Source organism: Marmota monax, unplaced genomic scaffold, assembly GCF_021218885.2.
Source record: "Marmota monax isolate L192 unplaced genomic scaffold, Marmota_monax_Labrador192_F-V1.1 WCK01_AAM20220418_F8-fsc00001, whole genome shotgun sequence".
Lineage (NCBI taxonomy): Eukaryota > Metazoa > Chordata > Mammalia > Rodentia > Sciuridae > Marmota > Marmota monax.
Genome location: NW_026693777.1, coordinates 35,188,493 through 35,208,404, shown reverse-complemented (window position 1 = coordinate 35,208,404; position 19,912 = coordinate 35,188,493). Strand labels below are relative to the sequence as shown.

The window sequence follows — 19,912 nt, the reverse complement described above, 5'->3', positions numbered from 1 at the left end:
ACATATAGTGAATATTATTGCCTTTTTCAAAAGAAAGAAATGCTATCATTTCTGACAACATGGATGAATCTTAAGGGTATTATACTAAAGTGAAATAAAACCAGTCACAGAAGGTCAGATGCTGCATGATTCCATTTATGTGAGGAATCTCAAATGGTGGAACTCATAGAAGTGGACTACATAATTATGGTGTCCAGGTGCTGGCAGGGAGGGAAGGAAGGAGGCATTCAATGTCATAAAGAATTAATTATTCCAGATGAATAAGCCTTGTAGATCCACCATACAACACTATGTCCAGATTAAATAATATGGCATTGTATACTTAAATATCTTTCAAGTCAGTAGATCTTACATTTGTAGCTTACAAGACAACTCCCCCAAAATAGCAAAACACCAAAAATTTACCCCCTCAACTCAAAATATCATACACAAAATCACACAAAATCAAAGGGACCCAACAAAACTCTGTAAGTGCTGGATATGTGTATTATCTTGGTTGTGATCAAGATCTCTTAGGTGGGTGCATAAGTCAATCTCATCACACTGTGCACATTAATTATATGTGGTCATTGTGTATCAGTTTTATTCAAGTGCAGTTGTAAATTCCAAGTTTGGATTAAATCCATCCTTTACTATTTCTATAAATAATGAGAAGTGTACATACAGTTGTCCTCACTTATCCACAATTTCACTTTCCACAGTCTTAGTTCCCCACCATAAACCATGGCCTAAAAGATAGGTCAGTATAGGACAGTGGACACTTTGAGGGGAGAGCAGAGAGCTCCAGCTCACTACTGCAGTGCACTGTGACAATTGTTCTGCTTCATTAGTTATTGCTGCTAATCTCATCCTGTCAATTTACTCCATCATAGGTGAGTATGTACAGGAACAAACAAAGTTATGAGGGTTTGTTGGTTTGAGACATCTTCTGTGGATCATGGAATGCATTCTTCCTGGAGAGGGGAACTACTGAACATACATTCATCAAAGGAGATTTTTTCCTTGTGTTTCTTGGTTTTCCATTTTTATTTTCAACTAATTTGATGTGAAATGTGCGATTATCATCTGCCTTTTGCATCTTTTTTTCTGACCCATCTACTCACTTCCCTCTTCTCTCCCTCACTCTCTCATTGTTTCCTTACTACTTGCATTTGTTTTCTCACACCTTTACATGAACTTATTTGCTCTACCATCCATTATTGTATCCTGAGGCCTTAGGTCCAAAGTCATCTCAGTTAAAGAACCTAAAAAACTCAAGGTTTTCTCTCAGACTGGGACTCCAAAACCTTCCTAATACTGCCTCATTCAACTACGAAACCCTTGGACTCTTTCACAGATGTGAAAATGCATAAATGAGGCTACCTACTTGTCCATGTTCCATAGGTATGAAGTGAAGGAGCTATGAGAGGTAGAACCAGGGCAAGGACATTCATTGGTTTAGAGGAAAACTGCAGAGAGTATAGGATTTCTCTGAATCTTGAAGAAGTAGTAGGACCTTAGTGATGCAATAAAGCATTTCCTTACTGTAAATGTTTTATAATTGAGGCTGTAATACTTTTTATTTTAGTTATAATTTATGTGTAATAACATGAAAAGTTTTAAGTTTACAGTTCTACAGTTACACATATCATTTGGAAAACTATCACACCGTCCAGATTTTTCAACAATCTCATTAAACCCCAGATTGTGCTGTGGTACCTCATAATCAACCATGCCCAACACTGCAACTCAGACAACCCAGACTCTGATTATTGTTCCTACAGTTTTGCTTTTCTTTTAGTTATTCAATGTGCTTTTATTGTATCTATTCAAGGTGAACAGCATATTTTGATACCCATATACAGAGTGAAGTGTTTTATATACTCAAATTAACATTCTCTTATCACTCTACATAGAATCTGTGCATGCATGTGGTGACAGCACCTATACATTTTTAGCATGTAGTATCACATTATAAATGATAGTCTTCATGCAGTATATTTTCCTAAATTTATTCATCCTAAAAATATGTTTTAAAACTTTTACTCACTACTATTTTCCTCCCAGTTGTCCTTCCTCTAATTACTTTTCCCCTCTGTTCCTATTTATTAAGCTTTGTAAAAAAGTTTCTACATATAAATTAGGTCATATATTATTATTTTTATTTCTGATTGTGGCTTTTTTCCATTTAGTTTAATGACCTCTAGTTTCATCCATGTTGACACATGACAGTATATCCTTTATACATGATAAATAGTGTTCCATTGTATTTATGTGTGCCATATTTTCTTTATTCATTAATCAACTGATGGACACTAAAGGTAACAATGTCATGGCTTTGAGAAATAATGCTGCAATGAAAGTGAGAACACAGATATCTCTTTGAGGCTCCTATTTCATTTCTTTGCATACTTATACAACTGTGATTACTGCATCATACAGTAAGTTTATTTCTAATTTTTGTCAATCCTTTATACTGGGATACATACCTACTGTATGAATGAGTTCCCTTTTTCTACATGCTCAACAGAACTTGATCTCTCTCAATTTTTTTTTTTTTGGTACTAGAGGTAAAAACAAGGACACCAAGCATGTTAGGCAAATGGTGTACCAGTGAGCTTCAGAACTTTATATTTTGAGATATAGCATCTCCCTAGCTTGCCCAGGCTGATTATGGAATTTGGGATCTTCCTGCCTCAGCATCCCCAGTAGTGAGGATTATAGGCATCACGGCCCATCTGATCTATCTCTTTTACTTTCTTTCTTTTTTTCCTCTCTTTTTATTCTTTGACAGAATACATCCTAACAGTTTAAGGTGTTTTTTTCTCTCATTAGGTTTTGAGTTGCATTTCTAGAACCATCCAGTGTGTTCCCTTCTGAGTCTAGGTTTCTTCACTTGAGATTTATTTACTTGCTTGTGTGTACTAGTAATTTCTATTCATTGCTGAGTCACATTCCATTACATGGATATTTTCTCATTAATTTCCCACTTCAGGACATTCGGGCTATGTCCATCATATAGTGGTTAATTATAAAATTGTGTGAACACTCATGGGCTTGTGATACATAAATAAATAGCCAAGAGTGGGTTTTCTGAGTCAAATGGTTTACTTAATCCTATAAGTTCTTTTAAGAATTACGTCCATAAAGATGAAATGTATGGCTAATATACATAAGAAATTATATACATAAGCATGCGTATCAAGGTATTGGTGCAACTCATTCAGAAGTTTTCTCTAAAGCAGTATGGCTCTCCATAATGCTGTGGAAAATGTGACATTTTGTATCACTAATAGAACTGGTAGATGGAAAATTTGACAACAAGAAATTGGAATTAAATAATTTCAATGTAAAAGTATCCATTTTTCGCTTGTGAAGTCAAAGGACATTAATGGACACGTTCATGGAACACAACTTACTTCCAGGTGGACACATCAGATGACAGAGTCCCTGAGCACTGTGGATTATCCCACAGCCCAGGTCTGCTTTCTCACCCTCTCAACTCTCCTTGAGGGTGTCACTCATACTTTGTATTGATTTGCAATTGACTATTAAAAATGCTATAAAATTTAATTCATGTTAATAACCAGAGAAAAAATTCTGTGTGATTAATTTATTATGAAGAGGTGCTGAAGGTAGAGACGTTATATTTTCATGTTCCCATTGTTAATTTTTGTCATCAAATACTTCAAGGCAGAACTCTTCCTAAAGATAGAGTATAAATATGTGGAATTTTACAAGAACAACCAGACCATCTGAATATGCCTAACATGCCAGGAGCTTCCACACATATTGTCTGACCTAATTTTCACAATAGCCCCATAAAGTGTACCTCATTGTGGAGAGTTTGCATCTGGGGAAGTGCAACTTGTTGGAAGTCACAGAGCCGGAAGGCAGCATGACTGGGGTGCACATCTAAAGAGCTCTGGCTTTTATTACTAAGGTGTCATCCAGACTCTGTAGTCCTAGTGGCTTTTTTTCCTTTCCATGGCAAATAACCAATTTTTATAGCATGTCAGAGGCTTTTCTCCATATGGTTCTTTGATGAAAAAGTGCTCAAGGCCCAAAACTAATTTGATAAAAACCTTGAATTATTTTAATAAAACTTCTTGGGTCCCTCATTGTGTGTATATAGGAATTTGATATAAAATTCACCAGAAATTTGCTTTAAATATGAGGAAGAATGCAAAACACAGATTACATTAAGATAATATGATCAAGTTTGTGGTATAGGTCCTTAACATCATTGTTTGTGATCAGATCTTTTTCATGAATAATGCTGATTCTAAGAGTGACTAGAGCTTGGAATATATTTTCAACGCAGAGAAACAAACAACACAGTTTTGTTTGCATGGTGTTAATTAACAGTGTTGTTGTCAGTGTTGGACATATTTAGTACAGATGGTATCATCTGGGGTGATAAATTTAAGAGTTATGTGTTTTAGATAAGATAGGCATATGGACAGCTTGATACTTCTTAGTTTTTGAGTTTCTAAAGTGAGAGCATCATTTGATAGTGTGCCTATTCTTAAATACAAAAGAAAAACAGAGCAATTCAATTACAACAATTATATACATGAGAGTGTAATAGAATTTATATCTTTGAGGTCATTTTATCTATTTTTTCTTAAGGTGGTCAATTTCTTGCTTTATTTTGGTCTGTAGTTCTTGAGCAGGAACTAAGAGCTGACTCTTGGTATATCAGAAGTCAAATGACTTTTGTTGAAGTCAGATAGTGACATCTGTGGCAGCTGAAATGATAGGTGGCCACTGTCTTGCTGAATCAGTTCATAGCTGAAGAGACGCTTGAACTTCTGGTTTTAAGGGACTTGTGCAAAGCAGAGAATCAGAGTATTTATTCAATTGAGATAATACTAAATTACAGAATCTCTATAGCCTCCTAGAGGGTCACAGGAGCTTGCATCCCAATATGTTTATAAACATATGCATGTCTCCTTTCTTGGTATAACCTCCTCACTGATTTTCCAAAAACTTAGCTTCCAAATAAACTATGTACAGTTAAATTTAGTCTCAGATATTATTTGGAGGGAATGGATTTGAGCAACTAGAGTTAGCTCTATCTATATAACCATTCTTTGAGATGATCCCTCATATTCAACAAAGCAAGTTTGAGGTTACTTAATACTCTATGTGAAACAGAAAGGATGTAATTATATTTTTGCCCAAATGATTACAAGTTAATTCATATAACCTTATTTATTCAAATTCTTTCTCCCCCTAAAAATTTCATAGTGGATTTTCATTTCTGATGTTAGTATAATATAAGAAATGAACAAATGCTTCCTCTGGAGGAAGAGAAGACATAGTCTTACTATGGGTAGGTACAACTCATTGAGGTAGCTTTCATATTCAGTTGGCCATATTTACTGGCAAATGTCTAAGTGTAGATGTCCAGCAGGCAGGTGGATGTATGGATGTATGGTTGATCATTGTCCAAGATCAGCAAAATCTGTCATAATGAAACTTCTTGTTCAGTCTTTGCATTGCTATCTTTATATCTTTGTTTCTCAATGTATAGATGAGAGGATTCAAGGCAGGAGTGATAGCAAAATCAACAATAAACATGTATTTGTCAACTGATGATGTGGGAAATGTCCACATATAGATAAATATGCATGGAGTGAAAAATAGAACCACCACAGTGATGTGAGCTGACAATGTGCCAAGAGCCTTGGACAAGTCCCCAGAGGAACGTTTCCAGACAGTCACCAAAATGAAGACATAGGAAAGGAGGAGCAGGAAGAAGGTCCCTATGGTTATGACGCCACTGTTGGCAGCAACAACAAACTCAAACTTGGCTGCATCAGAGCATGCAAGCTGTATGATCCTGGGAAAGTCACAACAAAAGCTGTCTATTTTATTAGGACCACAAAAAGGCAAGTTTATAACAAATGAAAATTGAGTCATAGCATGGATCACTCCTGTTACCCAGCTGATGACTATCAACAGAACACATGTTCTTGGTTTCATAATAGTCAAGTAGTGGAGAGGTTTGCAGATGGCTACGTACCTGTCAAATGCCATGGCTATGAGCAGCACCATCTCTACTCCTCCCATGGTGTGGATGAAGCATGTCTGTGTCATACAACTTTGGAAGGAAATTACTTTGTGTTCCTTTAACAGGTCTGTGATCATCCTAGGAACTGTGGTGGAGGAAACACCAATATCATTGAAGGACAGGTTGGCCAGCAGGAAGTACATTGAAGAATGTAAGTGAGAATCAACAATTATCAAAAAGACAACAAAGAAATTTCCCAGGATGATCCCTATGTAGAGCAAGGAGAATGTTATCATGAGAATAACTTTAGTTTCCCAAGAACCTGAGAGTCCCAGCAGCACAAACTCAGAAACCACAGAGCCATTCAGTCCATCCATTGCTCTGGTCACAAGAGCTGGTTTTGAACCATCTGTGGATAGAACATGATGAAGAGTCAGAATCTGTGGTATTAACTTGTGCTTCCCATTCTGTGCACCAGAAACCCTTAGTTAAATTATCATTGAATTCATTGACAAACATGTAAATAAGTAAAGTAATAGAAACAGCAAATTATTCTGATTCAATTAAAAGGAAATTACACTGTATAGTATATGGGAATAAAATTATTTCTTTCCCTTTTTATATGACTAGAAGTGTTTGTTTTGCTTGCTTTGCCTCTCTAGGATTTATGGAAATGTTTTCTAAATTCTTTCTGGGTGTTTTCCAAGCCTAATGATCTCAGGTTAACCAAAGTGTTCTCATACTATTCTGCTGCAGTAAGACACATTTTTTTTTTTTTGCTTAACATATATTTCACCAGTGAAGTAGAAATTTACATGTCAGGATTGTTATTCACATGATGTGTGGGAATCAGCACTGGCTACTTATGACCATTAAATTAATATGAACACCTGGTAATGAACAAAAATTTTCTTTAAATATTAATGATATTAATACTTATTATTTTCATCCTTCATACAGAGCTTTGGTATAACCACTTCATTATTTTTAAAACCACATAATTCATGTGTAGATATTGTTAAATGAGACCCATTATGTAAATGAAGAATCTGAGTCTTAAATGGATAAGCCCTTACAGCCATGCTTTGTTATCCAGAGGTGTAGGATACTGGTAACCCATACTCTTCAACGTGGCACAAGGATAGCCCCTTCAAGGCACTCTGGAACTTGCCCAGATATCATTGAATTGTATTTCCTTTAAATTCTGTTGACTCCTATCAATGCAGCAAACTTTCTACTTAAATATGAAATAGCTGTATGGTGGACCCTTTCTAATTACACCTTACTCCACCCAACCCTTTACTGGCAATCCTTACTTTTTGTTTATAACATAAGTCAAAATAATCCAATTTATACAGATGCATTAGTTCTTGTGAAGAAATCTGAATTATGAATATTTCATGCCATTGTCCATTTTGGGTCATCATTTCTTTTTATGTAGCTGTAGGATTTGCTTCTAATTATCATGACTTTGTTTCTGTAACAAACAAATCTTGTCTTTGGCTTCTTGGATTTATAATGCTGTTCTCCTTCCTGCCATTTGTCAATAAAATTCCCTTTGTTCACACTTTTGGCTGAAATCGCTCAATTTCTGAAGAAATTCCTTATCTCAGATTAGGAACATAAATGTGATTTTTCTAATCCTGATGTTACAGTCACTGATTCATTGAACATTGAGCATTTGATGCAGAAACAAAGTTTCATAGGGTGCAGGCACTCTATTCACCCATCATTTCATTCATTTAATGGTATTGTTATTCCTGAAGGTGCAACAGGTGTGAAGTTCTAAATGTTATATACTACAAATGACACATTGAAAATTTTTGAAAGAAAGTAGGACTCAAAGGGTAAGTTAAGCTAACCAACAAAAGATATCAAGAGTCTTTAAATTCTTTTTTTAATGAGAAAAAGTTGATCTCTAGTTTTTTTTCCATACACTATAAACATCTTTTTCTGTTAATTGCAGCAGAATGAAAACTGTTTCTATTACAGCTCATTCCAAATTTTTCTCCTACATTTCTTTAAAAAAATTTTATTGGTGTATAATAATGCAAAAGAGTGTGTTTCATTGTGTCACATTCACATATGCATGTAACAAAATTGGGCCTATTTCATACTGTTCTGTACTTTTTGCTATTATACAAAGGTCACCTCCCTTCTGCTCATCCTTCATTTATTTGGTGATTCATGGGCTATTTCTATATTTTTATTCAATATCAGTTTTACTGATTTTAAATAGTACATGCAGATGAAATTTTAAATCTGTTCCTTTATCTCAGGAATCCAGAGTATAGTGTCAAGAGTTGTATGTGGTATATACATAGAAAGTTCCAGCTCAACCTTCCTATCAACCTGTCAAACTCCAACTCACAGTCTTTTAGCATAAACAATGCTTTTATAAATGTCTTAATTATTCTCTCAAATACCCAATAGTCACCTGATAGCACTCTTGTCTGTATTCCAGATTGCTTCTCCAGGGCTCAGTTTTTATATCCAAACATTTAATTCAGTTGCTTCCTCTTCATTTCTATTGTCATTTTCTTTCTTTTGCCTTCAATGTATGCATTTTTCCATCTTAACAACTGAAGAAGCCATTGTCTGTTTTCTTCCCCAAGCTCTGCCTCTTCAATAGTCTGTTTCCAGATCTGTTGCATATCTAAAGTCAAATATGATTACTTGCTAGTACTATTGAAGGCCTTTTATGGGCCTATCACAAATAAATTTAGTTTCTAGAGCATATCTCATTTGATCCCAGGAGGTAATCAGTACAATTAGAATTTAGATGATATTTCCATAAGTATTTTGGGAAGGGAATTAATTAATCAGTCACTGGATAAATTAAAACTGTTTTTAAAAACAGGAAAAATCAGTAGAACAGATGAAGGGATTTGAGGAGAAAGAAGAAAAGATGGGAAAAGGGGAGGACTGTGGAATGAATCCAACCAAACTTGTGAATGTGCATGCATGATTATGGCATGGTGGGGGATGGAAATGTAACAGTGGTTGATATGTTGTTTACATGTAAGAATATGTCACAATGGAACTATTTTTATGCATAATCAAAATGCACCAATTAAAAATTATAAATATATATATGTGCTAAATAATTTCTAAATTAGTGGGTGTGATGAAAAGTGAAAACTCCAACATCGGTTTGTGATATACTTACTCAGAGCTACCACTACTGGAAACAGGCTTTTGTTGATGAACTTTCTTTGGATTTTACCTTACTTCTAAAATGAAGTCCAGTTTGTTTTCTGCAGTGAGAACTTCAGTGAGAATGTGTCCTCCTCATTGCATGTGAAAGGGACTCTGGGTAGAGAAACTTTTCAGCTGTGTGTTTTAAGTAGAGCAATGATTGGAAAGACTCTCCCTCTCTTTCTCTTGGGGATCCTTAGTCACCTACTTTCTCTCAACTTAGTCCTCAAGGGACATGAAACTGTCTGTGCTGGATTAGAGTTACTCTATTCAAAGAAAATTAAAAGCTGGTTCAAACAGCAAAATGATGTTTAGCATTTGTTCTCTGGTGTGTGTAGAGGAAGTAACACTCTTCTATTTGTTGTGGGTCTCTGGTGTCACATGACTGAACCTAGATGTGTGTTCTTCAGAATTCTGTGGAGGGCAGTTCTGGCCAGCTCAGCATCACAATGTTGTCACTGTGCTGGTGACTTAGGGCCCACTTGGACTTGTGCTTCCTGTGAGTCAGAGGAGCATTTGGGTCTCATCATTCTCAGTGCTTCCTTCAGTGGACGTCTGAAGTTCACAATTTGATTGTGAAAACATACTCTGGTATTTCCCTCAATGATGAAAATGGAAGGTAACCCCCTACTGTACTGCAATATTAAAACAGCATATAGATCCAGTCTAATTTAATAAGGTTCTTACAACTCACTGGAGACATTTGTTCTGAAGGTGGCCTTCATTTCTCCTCTCTTGATTTTGCTTACTCTTGGATGTAATAATCACCATGCTTGGACTACATTTTCTACTTCTGTTTCTACGTATAGGGTGAGCAGAGCACATACTGTAATCTCCCCTATCCACAATTTCCCTTTATGTGATTTCAGGTTCCCATTAAAAATTTCAGTGTGAAAAAGGGCGATTAGAGTCCAGTAAGACTATGTGGAGGGAAAAAAAGAGATAGACCATATTCACACAATTTTAATTGTAATAGATTGTTTTAATGGTTCCACTACATCATTGTATATTGTTTTGAGTATCTTGCTGTGACACCTTTCAAGTTCAGCTTTTATCCTAAGCTAACTCAGTCACAAATGGCTGAGATATCACCTTCTAATGAGAAAAGATTTTTGACCATGATTTTAGAGGTTTTGATCCATGATTACAGGGCCCTGTTCTTAGTGTCTGTGGTAGTGAGAACTTCACAGCATATACACATGACTCAGCAAAACAACTGATATCTCTTTCAAAAAGTGAAAGAGAAAAAGAAGAAAGAGTTGGGATCCCAGTACCTTGTTTAAGGACATGGTACCAATGAGTGGAATATCTCTGACTGACTCCATCTTTGAAAGGTTTCACCATCTCACAATGACCCCAAACCAGGGACCAGGCCTTTATTTAATAGATAGTACTTTGGGGGACACATAAGGTCCAAAGTATAGCTATAGTATATGTGTACCAGGAAAAGCAGTCAGAGAACTTAAAAGTTCACTATTTGTTCAATTGCTGGTGTATTTCAGACACTTTTCTGGTACTACCATTTAATCATGATCAGGTCTACTCATTTGCAATTGAGGAAAGAGGATGACAGTAGCCAAGTCACTTGTCCAATGTAACAGAGCTATAAAGTGAGGAATGTCTGAGCAGTAGCATCTGGGGAGGTTGTTGTTTTTGAGGAGAGTTGGAGGTTGTATATGATTTTGTTTTATCTTCAAAAAGCAATGATGATGTTGGTGATAAAGTAACAGAAGTCCTATCATTTTGTGAATGCCTTTTAATTTTCAATTTTTAAATTTTATTTACGATGTAACTTATGTATAAAAATTAAAACTTAGAAATTCTCCTATGTTATTTCACCATCAACCACACACTACACCCTGACTCAGGCAACCATCAATCTGTTTTGTTTGTTGGCACAGTTGTGCCTTATTTATTTTTTTAAATTCATTTTTATGGTTTAGACTTGAGGGTTTAACATGAAATTTTGATGTGCATACACTTAGTAAAATGCTTTTTATAGTAAAATAAAATGAGCACGTTCATCACTTTACACAGACATGTTGGGTGTGTGAGCATGTGGGTGTATGTGTGTCTGTGTGTGTGTATAGTAGGAATCTGTAGTATGAGTCTGTGTTTGTGGTTAGAGCTGCTACAATCTTCTCTCAGCACAATGTTCTGTATGCAATAATATATTATTTACTAAAATACTTATGCTACATTTTCTCTAGATTACTCATATTGTTTAGTGTTCTTTTTAAAATTTATTTATTCTAGTTCTCCTTATTTCATCCTCCACTCTGTTCCTGGTAACAGGTCTGCTTCTTACTATTCATTCAACTACTTTAAATTTCTACATAAGAGTAAGTTCATACATTATTTATCTAAGTCTGGCTTATTTCATTTAGCCAGTTTGCTCCACATTGTAAAAAGTATATTTTACAAATTTTTAAAGTTAAATAATATTCCATAACATAGGCATGGCACACTATTAGCTCCATTTTAATTTTTAAGAATATAATTATCCACAAAGGTTACATGTTTGCATTCATACCAATATTGTTAAAGAGTCCCTTAACCACATTCCCAATATCAACTTGATATCTCTTTACTTTTTGGTAATTGACATTGTGAGAGGGGTAATATGCTATCCCATCTTTTTTATTATTTGCAAATGCTATAGTGTGTTCCCTTCTGAGCCTATGTTTCCTCATTGCAACTGAGATTCATCCATTTTATGCTGAGCATTAGTGGTTTTGTGTTATTGCGAAGTATTATTCCACTCAATGCCTATTCTACTCACTTCTCTCCACTTCTCCCACTTCTACATCTCCCCACTTTAGAACTTTAGGGTTTGTCCAGTTTTGTACTGAATAAGAATAAAATTGTGTAAACAATGATATATTTACATCACATATAATTTTCATTTGCTCAGGTAAATAGCTAAGAGTAGGTTTACTGTGTCAAATGATTTAAACAAGATCTAATGATACATCTTTTAAAGAACTATACTGAAAAAGATGAAATGTGTGGTCAATATCCATACAAAAGTTATATCTGTAAGTGAATATTTTATACTGTTAATGCATTGGTTTAAAAAGTTTTTGTGGCTCACCATAAAAACAAAGTAGATTCCTTCTGTCATAAACAGATGGGAGATGGCAAAATTTATAGCATGCAGCTAGAGTTAGGTAACTTTACATGTTGGAGGACCCAATTTTCACTAGAGAATAAAATGGAACTTAATGGACATGTTCATAGAGCACAGACTAGTCCCAACTATATACATCAGATGACAGAGACCCTGAGCACCATGGATTACCCCACATTCCTTGCCTGTTTGCTCACCTTTAAAGCAACGTTTCTCACTTACATACTAATGATACGATTGTAAATGAGTACAACTAATCTTGAATTCAGTATGGAGATTCTTCAAAAGCCTAGAATTGGAACCATTACATGATCGTGTTGTACCACCCCTCAGTAATTATTTTTTTTTAAAGCAGAGTAATATTCCATTTATTATATAGTAAGAAAACATTTCACTATTGACACCAAAACAGGCTTGTAGACCAATGGTACAGAATAGAGGACACAGAGACAAACCCACATAAATACAGTTATCTCATACTAGACAAAGGTGCCAAAAACATTCACTGGAGAAATAATAGCTTATTCAACAAATGGTGCCGGCAAAACTGGAAATATATATGTAACAAAATGAAATTAAACCTCTCTCTCTCCTTTTCTTTTGCTTTCTTTCAAATGATTGCTCTACATATGACTTGGCTGTGCATACTCTGTATACTGCAAAGTATTTGGTTATTATGTAAAGTGACCTACTTGATCTTGTTATTTTCTCCTTTTGAAACCAGTTTTTTTTTCTATTTTCTTGATAACACATTTATTCTATGCACTTTCTGAGACCTTTCTGAAGTGTAGTTAAATGTGTCTGTCATGACAAAGGCCGTTGAATGTGTCCCTATTTTCCCCTTTAGAAAACCAGTTCCTTATATCAAGAACTGCCCTCTTTCTTAACTCAATGTATTTGTTATAGAACTCTGACTTTTTTTTAGTCATCAACAGAAAAATCATTACCCAAGAAGTTGCAAAAGAAGATTCTAAATCTGCCTTGAGTATTTGACAATTTGTGTGAATGTATTTTCGTGATTCTTTGCTGGGAAGGGATATTCTGCCTTCAGATTTCTTTTTTTTTTCTCAAATTATTTTTAAGAATTAAATTCAACATACATGCAAACATGCATGCAATTTATGCATACCCATGTTTATAGCAGTACAATTCACAATAGCCAAACTATGGAGCAAGCCTATGTTTGCCTCACTGGATGAATAGGCAAAGAAAATGTTATATATATATATATATATATATATATATATATATATATACACACACACACACATGCACACACACACACTCACACACATATACATAAAAAATGGAGGCTTTCTTAGTCATAAATGTGAATGAAATTATGTCATTTGCAGGAAAGTAGATGGAATTTGAGATTATTAATTGAAATAAGCCATACTGACAAAGTTAAGTCACATGATTTCTGTTGTTATATGGAAGCTAGAGAAAGAAGAGAGAAAAAATAGAGGCTCTCATAAAAATGATGGAGACCATTAAAGTAGAGTAAGTGCACAAGTTTGAGAGAGAAGGGGAGTTCAAGGCAGGTACTGGGGATTAATATTGGCCAAAATTTAACACTTCACAACTAGTCTCACTATTATGTATAATTATAAAGCACCAGTACAAAATATTTTAAAAACAGAATTCATTGAGATTTTCTTGAAATATAAGGAAGAAAGGGAAACAAACAGACCATCACATTATTACATAGTATTAGAGGTATGTCAGTAATATCATTGTATGTGATCTCATTCTTTTCCATGAATAATGCTGATTCTAAATTCTCTTTAGTGCTTGAAATATATTTGTCACACAATGAAATAAACAGCACAGTTTTGTTTGGACAGTGTGAATGTGTCGCGACCCCTTGCCTGCAAGGAAGACGCAACTCAGGAATCTTCTTTCAGCAGTTTATTCAGGCCTTTGATATTTCTTCTTCTCTCTCTCGGATGCCCCTCCCAGCCTTAATAAAGCATCTCAAGCCCCAATGCGAAGCTGCCACGTGGAGCTTTCTCATAGGGTGGTGAAAAACCATGCGCCAACTCTCCCAAATAAGGAGTTGTTTGTCACAGACCACAGCGGAGCCAGCGCCATCTTGTAATGGCGACCATAGTCTGCAGAAACGGCAGAAGCGGCTCACCACATGAATGGAGAGTATTATTGTCAGTGTGGTGTGGTGGTAAACATGAGAGTTCTGTGTTATGGGTATACTGGATTGACAGGCAGTTGCTTGGGACCCCTTGGTTTCTGAATTTCCTAAATTTAGAGCATCATAAGATAGTGTGCCCTTTTCTCAACTGCAAAAGCAAGGCACAGACAGAATCAATTATACTGAATCTATACATGAAAGATGAAAGTATAGTGTAATTTTAAAAAGTCTTTTGAGTTCATTTGATTAATTTTTTTTGGTGGTCATAAAAAATCTTTCTTACTTTAGTCTATAGCTATAGTTCCTTAAGTGTAACTAAAATGATGATTTCTGTCATATCAAATCAGATGACTTGTGTTGATGTGAGACAAAGATCACCTATTACCCAATCACATATGTTTTCATCTATCATGCTAGCTGAAACCATAGTTGGCCACTGACTTGCTGAACTATGCACATGCTGAAGGGACACCTTGCAGTTGCTGGTTTATGTGGCACTTATACAAAGCAGAGAATCGTAGAAGTTCCTCAAAGGGTAGAAGTATTCAGGCTAACACCTTTGTTAGTTTTATGTAAATAGATAAATAACATTTAATTTACACATTGATAAGAATGGAATAATATGAAGTGGTTTACTTTTATCAGTAATGTTTCTTTAAACAACAGAAAGTGTTCCTAACAGTATGTCCTGGCTTTTGAAAACCTAGAATATTTTGCGTGAGAAAGACAGGACATGACCAAGAAGCAATGTACCCTGAAAAGTGAATAAATACTCCCAATACCTTGTTCTTCAGTTGGGAAATATTTAACCGCAGGGTCTATGTAGTCTGCTAGTGAGCCAATTGAGGCTCATATCTCAGCATGCTTTTCCACATGTGCATGCCTCCATTCTCAATATCATTTCCTCACTGATGGGTTCAAAGGTTAGCCTCCAAATAAACTATTTTCAATTAAGTTATGTCTCAATAAGGAAATAGCCAAATGGTCATATAAAGTTTATAGGTGAAAGTTATTTATTGTCAAAACTCTGGATTTTTGTTTTGGATCTGGTTTTGTAGGTACTTATCACATTATGAAAAAGGTTCATTAATGAAACAAAAATAGAGAGGTAAGTTTGAAAAAAAAATTGTTTCAGGTTTTGTTTGGAGGGAATGAATCTAAGTAACTAAATAGATCTACTAGTCCCACATATATAACCATTCATTGTAATATTTTCTGACATTCAACAATTTAAGTATGAATTTATTTACAAACTCTAGGGGAGAGAAAGGGGATGTCATTACACACTTGTGATCAAGTGATCACAGGTTAAATCATATGACCTTGTTTGTACACATTGATTCTGTATCCTAAAAAAAAGAAGAAAGAAAAAAAAGAAAACTTTTAACACAGTAGAATCATTTCTGAAGTAAATACTGTATACGAGGAATAGACATAATCCTAGTATGAATAGGAACAGGTCAGTGATGTAGATGTTACTACAACTGAGCACATTGAAGTACAGATGCCTAAGTGGAGGTGTCCATCACACAGGTGAAAGTAGTTCCTGAGCTCTCAACGACAGACTAGTCAGCAGAACCTGTTACAATGACACCTTTTGCTCAGTCTTTGTGTTGCTATCTTTATATCTTTGTTTCTCAATGTATAGATGACAGGATTCAAGGCAGGCGTGATAGCAAAATCAACAATAAACATGTATTTGTCAACTGATGATGTGGGGAAAGGCCATATGTAGACAAATATGCATGGAATAAAAAACAGAATCACCACAGTGATGTGAGCTGACAATGTGCCAAGAGCCTTGGACAAGTCCCCAGAGGAACGTTTCCAGACAGTGATCAAAATGAAGGCATAGGAAAGGAGGAGCAGGAAGAAGGTGCCTGTTGTTAAGATGCCACTATTTGCAGTAACAACAAACTCAAAGTTGGCTGCATCAGAGCATGCAAGCTGTATGATCCTGGGGAAGTCACAACAAAAGCTGTCTATTTTATTAGGACCACAAAAAGGCAAGTTGATAACAAATGAAAATTGAGTCATAGCATGGATCACTCCTGTTACCCAGCTGGTGACTATCAACAGAAAACATGTTTTGGGGCTCATGATGGTCAAGTAGTGGAGAGGTTTGCAGATGGCTGCGTACCTGTCAAATGCCATGGCTATCAGCAGCACCAATTCTGCACCTCCCATGGCGTGGATGAAGCATGTCTGCGTCATACAGCTTTGGAAGGAAATTACTTTGTGTTCCTTTAACAGGTCTGTGATCATCCTGGGAACTGTGGTGGAAGAAAGTCCCACATCATTGAAGGACAGGTTGGCCAGCAGGAAGTACATTGGAGAATGTAAGTGAGAATCAGCAATAACCAAAAAGACAATGAAGAGATTTCCCAGGATGATCCCTAAGTAGAGCAAGGAGAATGTTATCATGAGAATAACTTTAGTTTCCCAAGAACCTGAGAGTCCCAGCAGCACAAACTCAGAAACCACAGAGCCATTCAGTCCATCCATTGCTTTGATCATAAGAACTGGTTTTGAACCACTTGTGGATAGAATATGCTAAGAGTCAGAATTCGTGGTACTAATGTGCATTCCAATTTATGCTGCTACTTCTTCATGTGGGTCTCTAAGCCTAGAGTTAAAAATCATAGAGTTAAATAAGAAGCATGTAAATAAATAAAGTAATAGGAGTGTCAAATTATTGTGATTCATTTAAAAGGACAGAACACAATATATCACATGGGAATAAAAGAATTTCTTTCTTTTTTTTTCTATGACCAGAAATTTTTGTTGTGCTTTATTTGTCTCTTTAGGATTTATAGAAACATTTTCTAACTTATTTCTGGGTATTTTCTCAGCCTAAAAATCTCAAGTTACCGAAAGTATTCACATGTTATTATTCTGTAATAAGCTACAAATTTTTCTTTGCTTAGTGTATATGTCACCAGTGAATAGAGATTTTCATGTCAAGATTGTTATTCACATGATGTGTGGACATCAACATTCAATAAATTATGACCATTAAAATGAACACCTTTTAGTGAGGTAAAACATTATTAAAGTAATAATATTAGTATTTTTTATTTACATTTTTATGCATAGTTTTGTTCTAACCACATCTTCATTTTTAAACAACACATTTCACATGAGGATACTGTTGAATGTTATCCATTATGTAAATAAAGAATCTGAGTTTCAAATGGATAAGCTGTCAGCCAGAACTTGGACCCAGAGGAGCAGGATACTGGAGTCCATGCTCTTGAATATGCCACAATGAGAGCCCCTATAAGCGTACTCCAGAACTTGCCCAGATATCATTCTAGAGTACTTCCTTAAATTTCCTGTTAACTTCTGTTGTTGACTCTTATAAATGCAGCAAACTTTCTATTTAAAAAATGAAATATCTGAATCTTGGACCCTTTTTAATTACTCCTTTTTCTACCCAACCCTTTGTTGGCAATCCTTAGTTTTGTTTATTCCATAAGTCAAAATAATCCAGTTTGTACAGATGCATTTTTTATTGAGAAGATATCTGAATTATGAATATTTCCTGCAATTATCCATTTCAGTCATCATTTTTCTTTATATTCTGTGGGATTGGATTCTGTTTTCATGACATTGTTTTTGTAACTCCTTTTGTTGTTGGGTTCTTGGCATTATGAAGCAGTTCCCCTTTTTACCTCTTGCCAATGAAGTTTCATTTGTTCAAACTCTTGGATGAAATCTCTCAATTTTTGAAGAGATCAGCCTGATCTCACATTAGGAAGATGAGTATGATTTTTCTAATACTAAAGTTATGATCCTATTACCTTGGCTTTTGATTCATTGAACATTGAGCATTTGATGCAGAAGTATTTAATTAGATATAAAACAAGATATTCCCTAATGACCATATCTTCTTAAAGAAATGAATAGTTTCATATGGTGAAGATATTTTATTGGTTCATCATTTCATTCATTTAATGCTACTGTTATTCCTGACAGTGCAATAAGTATGAAGTTCTAAATCTTATATTCTACAAATAACACATTGAAAACTTTGAAAGAAAGTAAAACTCAAAGGTCACGTTAAGCTACTGAACAAAAGACATCAATAGTCTTTAAAAAATTTTTTCTATTAAGAAAAAGTTAAATTCTAGTTTGTTCTATTTACTATAAATCTCTTTTTCTGTTAATTACAATAGAATGCAAACTGTTTCTATTACAGCTCTTTCCTCATTTTTCTCCTACATTTCCTATAAAATCTTTTTTGTTTGTATATAATAATTATTCAAAAGACTAGGTTTTATTGTGGCACACTCATACATGCACATAACATAATTTGGTCAATTTTACACTATTATGTACTTCTTGCAATTACACAATTGGCATTTCCCTTCTTATCTTTCAGTTTTTTTGTGACTCATATGCTTTCCCTATTTGTTTTATTCATTATCAATTATATTCATTTTAAATAGTACTCATATATTGAATTTTAATCACCTGCTTTATCCTTGGAATCCAGAGTACTACGTTCAGAGTTGTATGTGGTATATGCATAGAAAAGTTCCACCTTGAACTCACCTTTTCTACGCATATACCATCTTGTGATATAATATAATGCTTTAATAAATGTCTATTAATAAATCTCTATTATTTTGTAAAATGCGCAATAGTCACCTGATAACACTCTTGTCTGTCCTCCACATTCCTTCCCAGGGAACAATTTTTCCATCCAAACATTCTATTCAGTTGTTTTCTCTTCATTTCTATCATCATTTGAATTTTTTGCTTTCAACATATATGTTTTTCCATCTTGACAATAGAAGAAGCCATTGTTTCCTTTGTTCCCCAAGTTCTTCCTATTCCATAGTTTGTTTCTAGATCTGATGCATATCTACAGTCAAATATAATCACTTGGTACTTCTACTGAAAGCCTTTGGTGGGCCTATCACAAACATATTAAATGTCTAGGGCATATCTCATAAGATTCTGAGGGGAAATTAGTACAATTGAAATTTAGAGGGTATTTCCTTAAACATTTTGGGATGGGGTTTAATTAACTAATCACTGGATAAATTAAACCTGTTTCTTTCTGTCTATTTTTATTTTTTAAAAGAGGAAAGATCAGTATAACAGATGAAGGGGATTGAGGAGGAAGAGGAAGAGAGTACTGGAAAAAGGAAGAACTATGGAATGAATCTGACCAAACTTGTGCAATGGCATGGAGTGGTGGTGGAAGGAAAGGTAACAGTGGCTGATATGTTGTTTACATGTAAGACTATGTCACAATGAAACTAATTTCTGCCTAATTAAAATGCACTAATTAAAAATTATAAATATAAATATAGAGATATAGATATATATGCTAAAATAATTCCCAAATTAACAGATTGGTGAAAATTAAAAAACTACAAAATCAGTTTTTTATATACTTACCCACAGACACCATTACTGGAAAATT

General features: G+C 34.9%; 2 protein-coding genes across 2 annotated transcripts; both read right to left on the bottom strand.

Moving 5' to 3' along the window:
• Positions 1 to 5,439: 5,439 nt before the first annotated feature.
• On the bottom strand, positions 5,440 to 6,375 carry LOC124104055 (olfactory receptor 4F21-like). Its single transcript, XM_046460719.1, has one exon. The coding sequence runs from the start codon at positions 6,373 to 6,375 to the stop codon at positions 5,440 to 5,442; it is 936 nt and encodes a 311-aa protein (XP_046316675.1).
• A 9,669-nt stretch (positions 6,376 to 16,044) lies between these two features.
• On the bottom strand, positions 16,045 to 16,992 carry LOC124104122 (olfactory receptor 4F15-like). Its single transcript, XM_046460783.1, has one exon. It carries the CDS (start codon positions 16,990 to 16,992, stop codon positions 16,045 to 16,047), a length of 948 nt encoding a protein of 315 aa, XP_046316739.1.
• Between the last annotated feature and the right edge of the window lie 2,920 nt (positions 16,993 to 19,912).

What these genes read in the sequence shown, in the direction of transcription:
- LOC124104122 (XM_046460783.1), bottom strand. Translation starts at nt 16,992, where the DNA reads ATGATCAAAGCAATGGATGGACTGAATGGCTCTGTGGTTTCTGAGTTT.
- LOC124104055 (XM_046460719.1), bottom strand. Translation starts at nt 6,375, where the DNA reads ATGGATGGACTGAATGGCTCTGTGGTTTCTGAGTTTGTGCTGCTGGGA.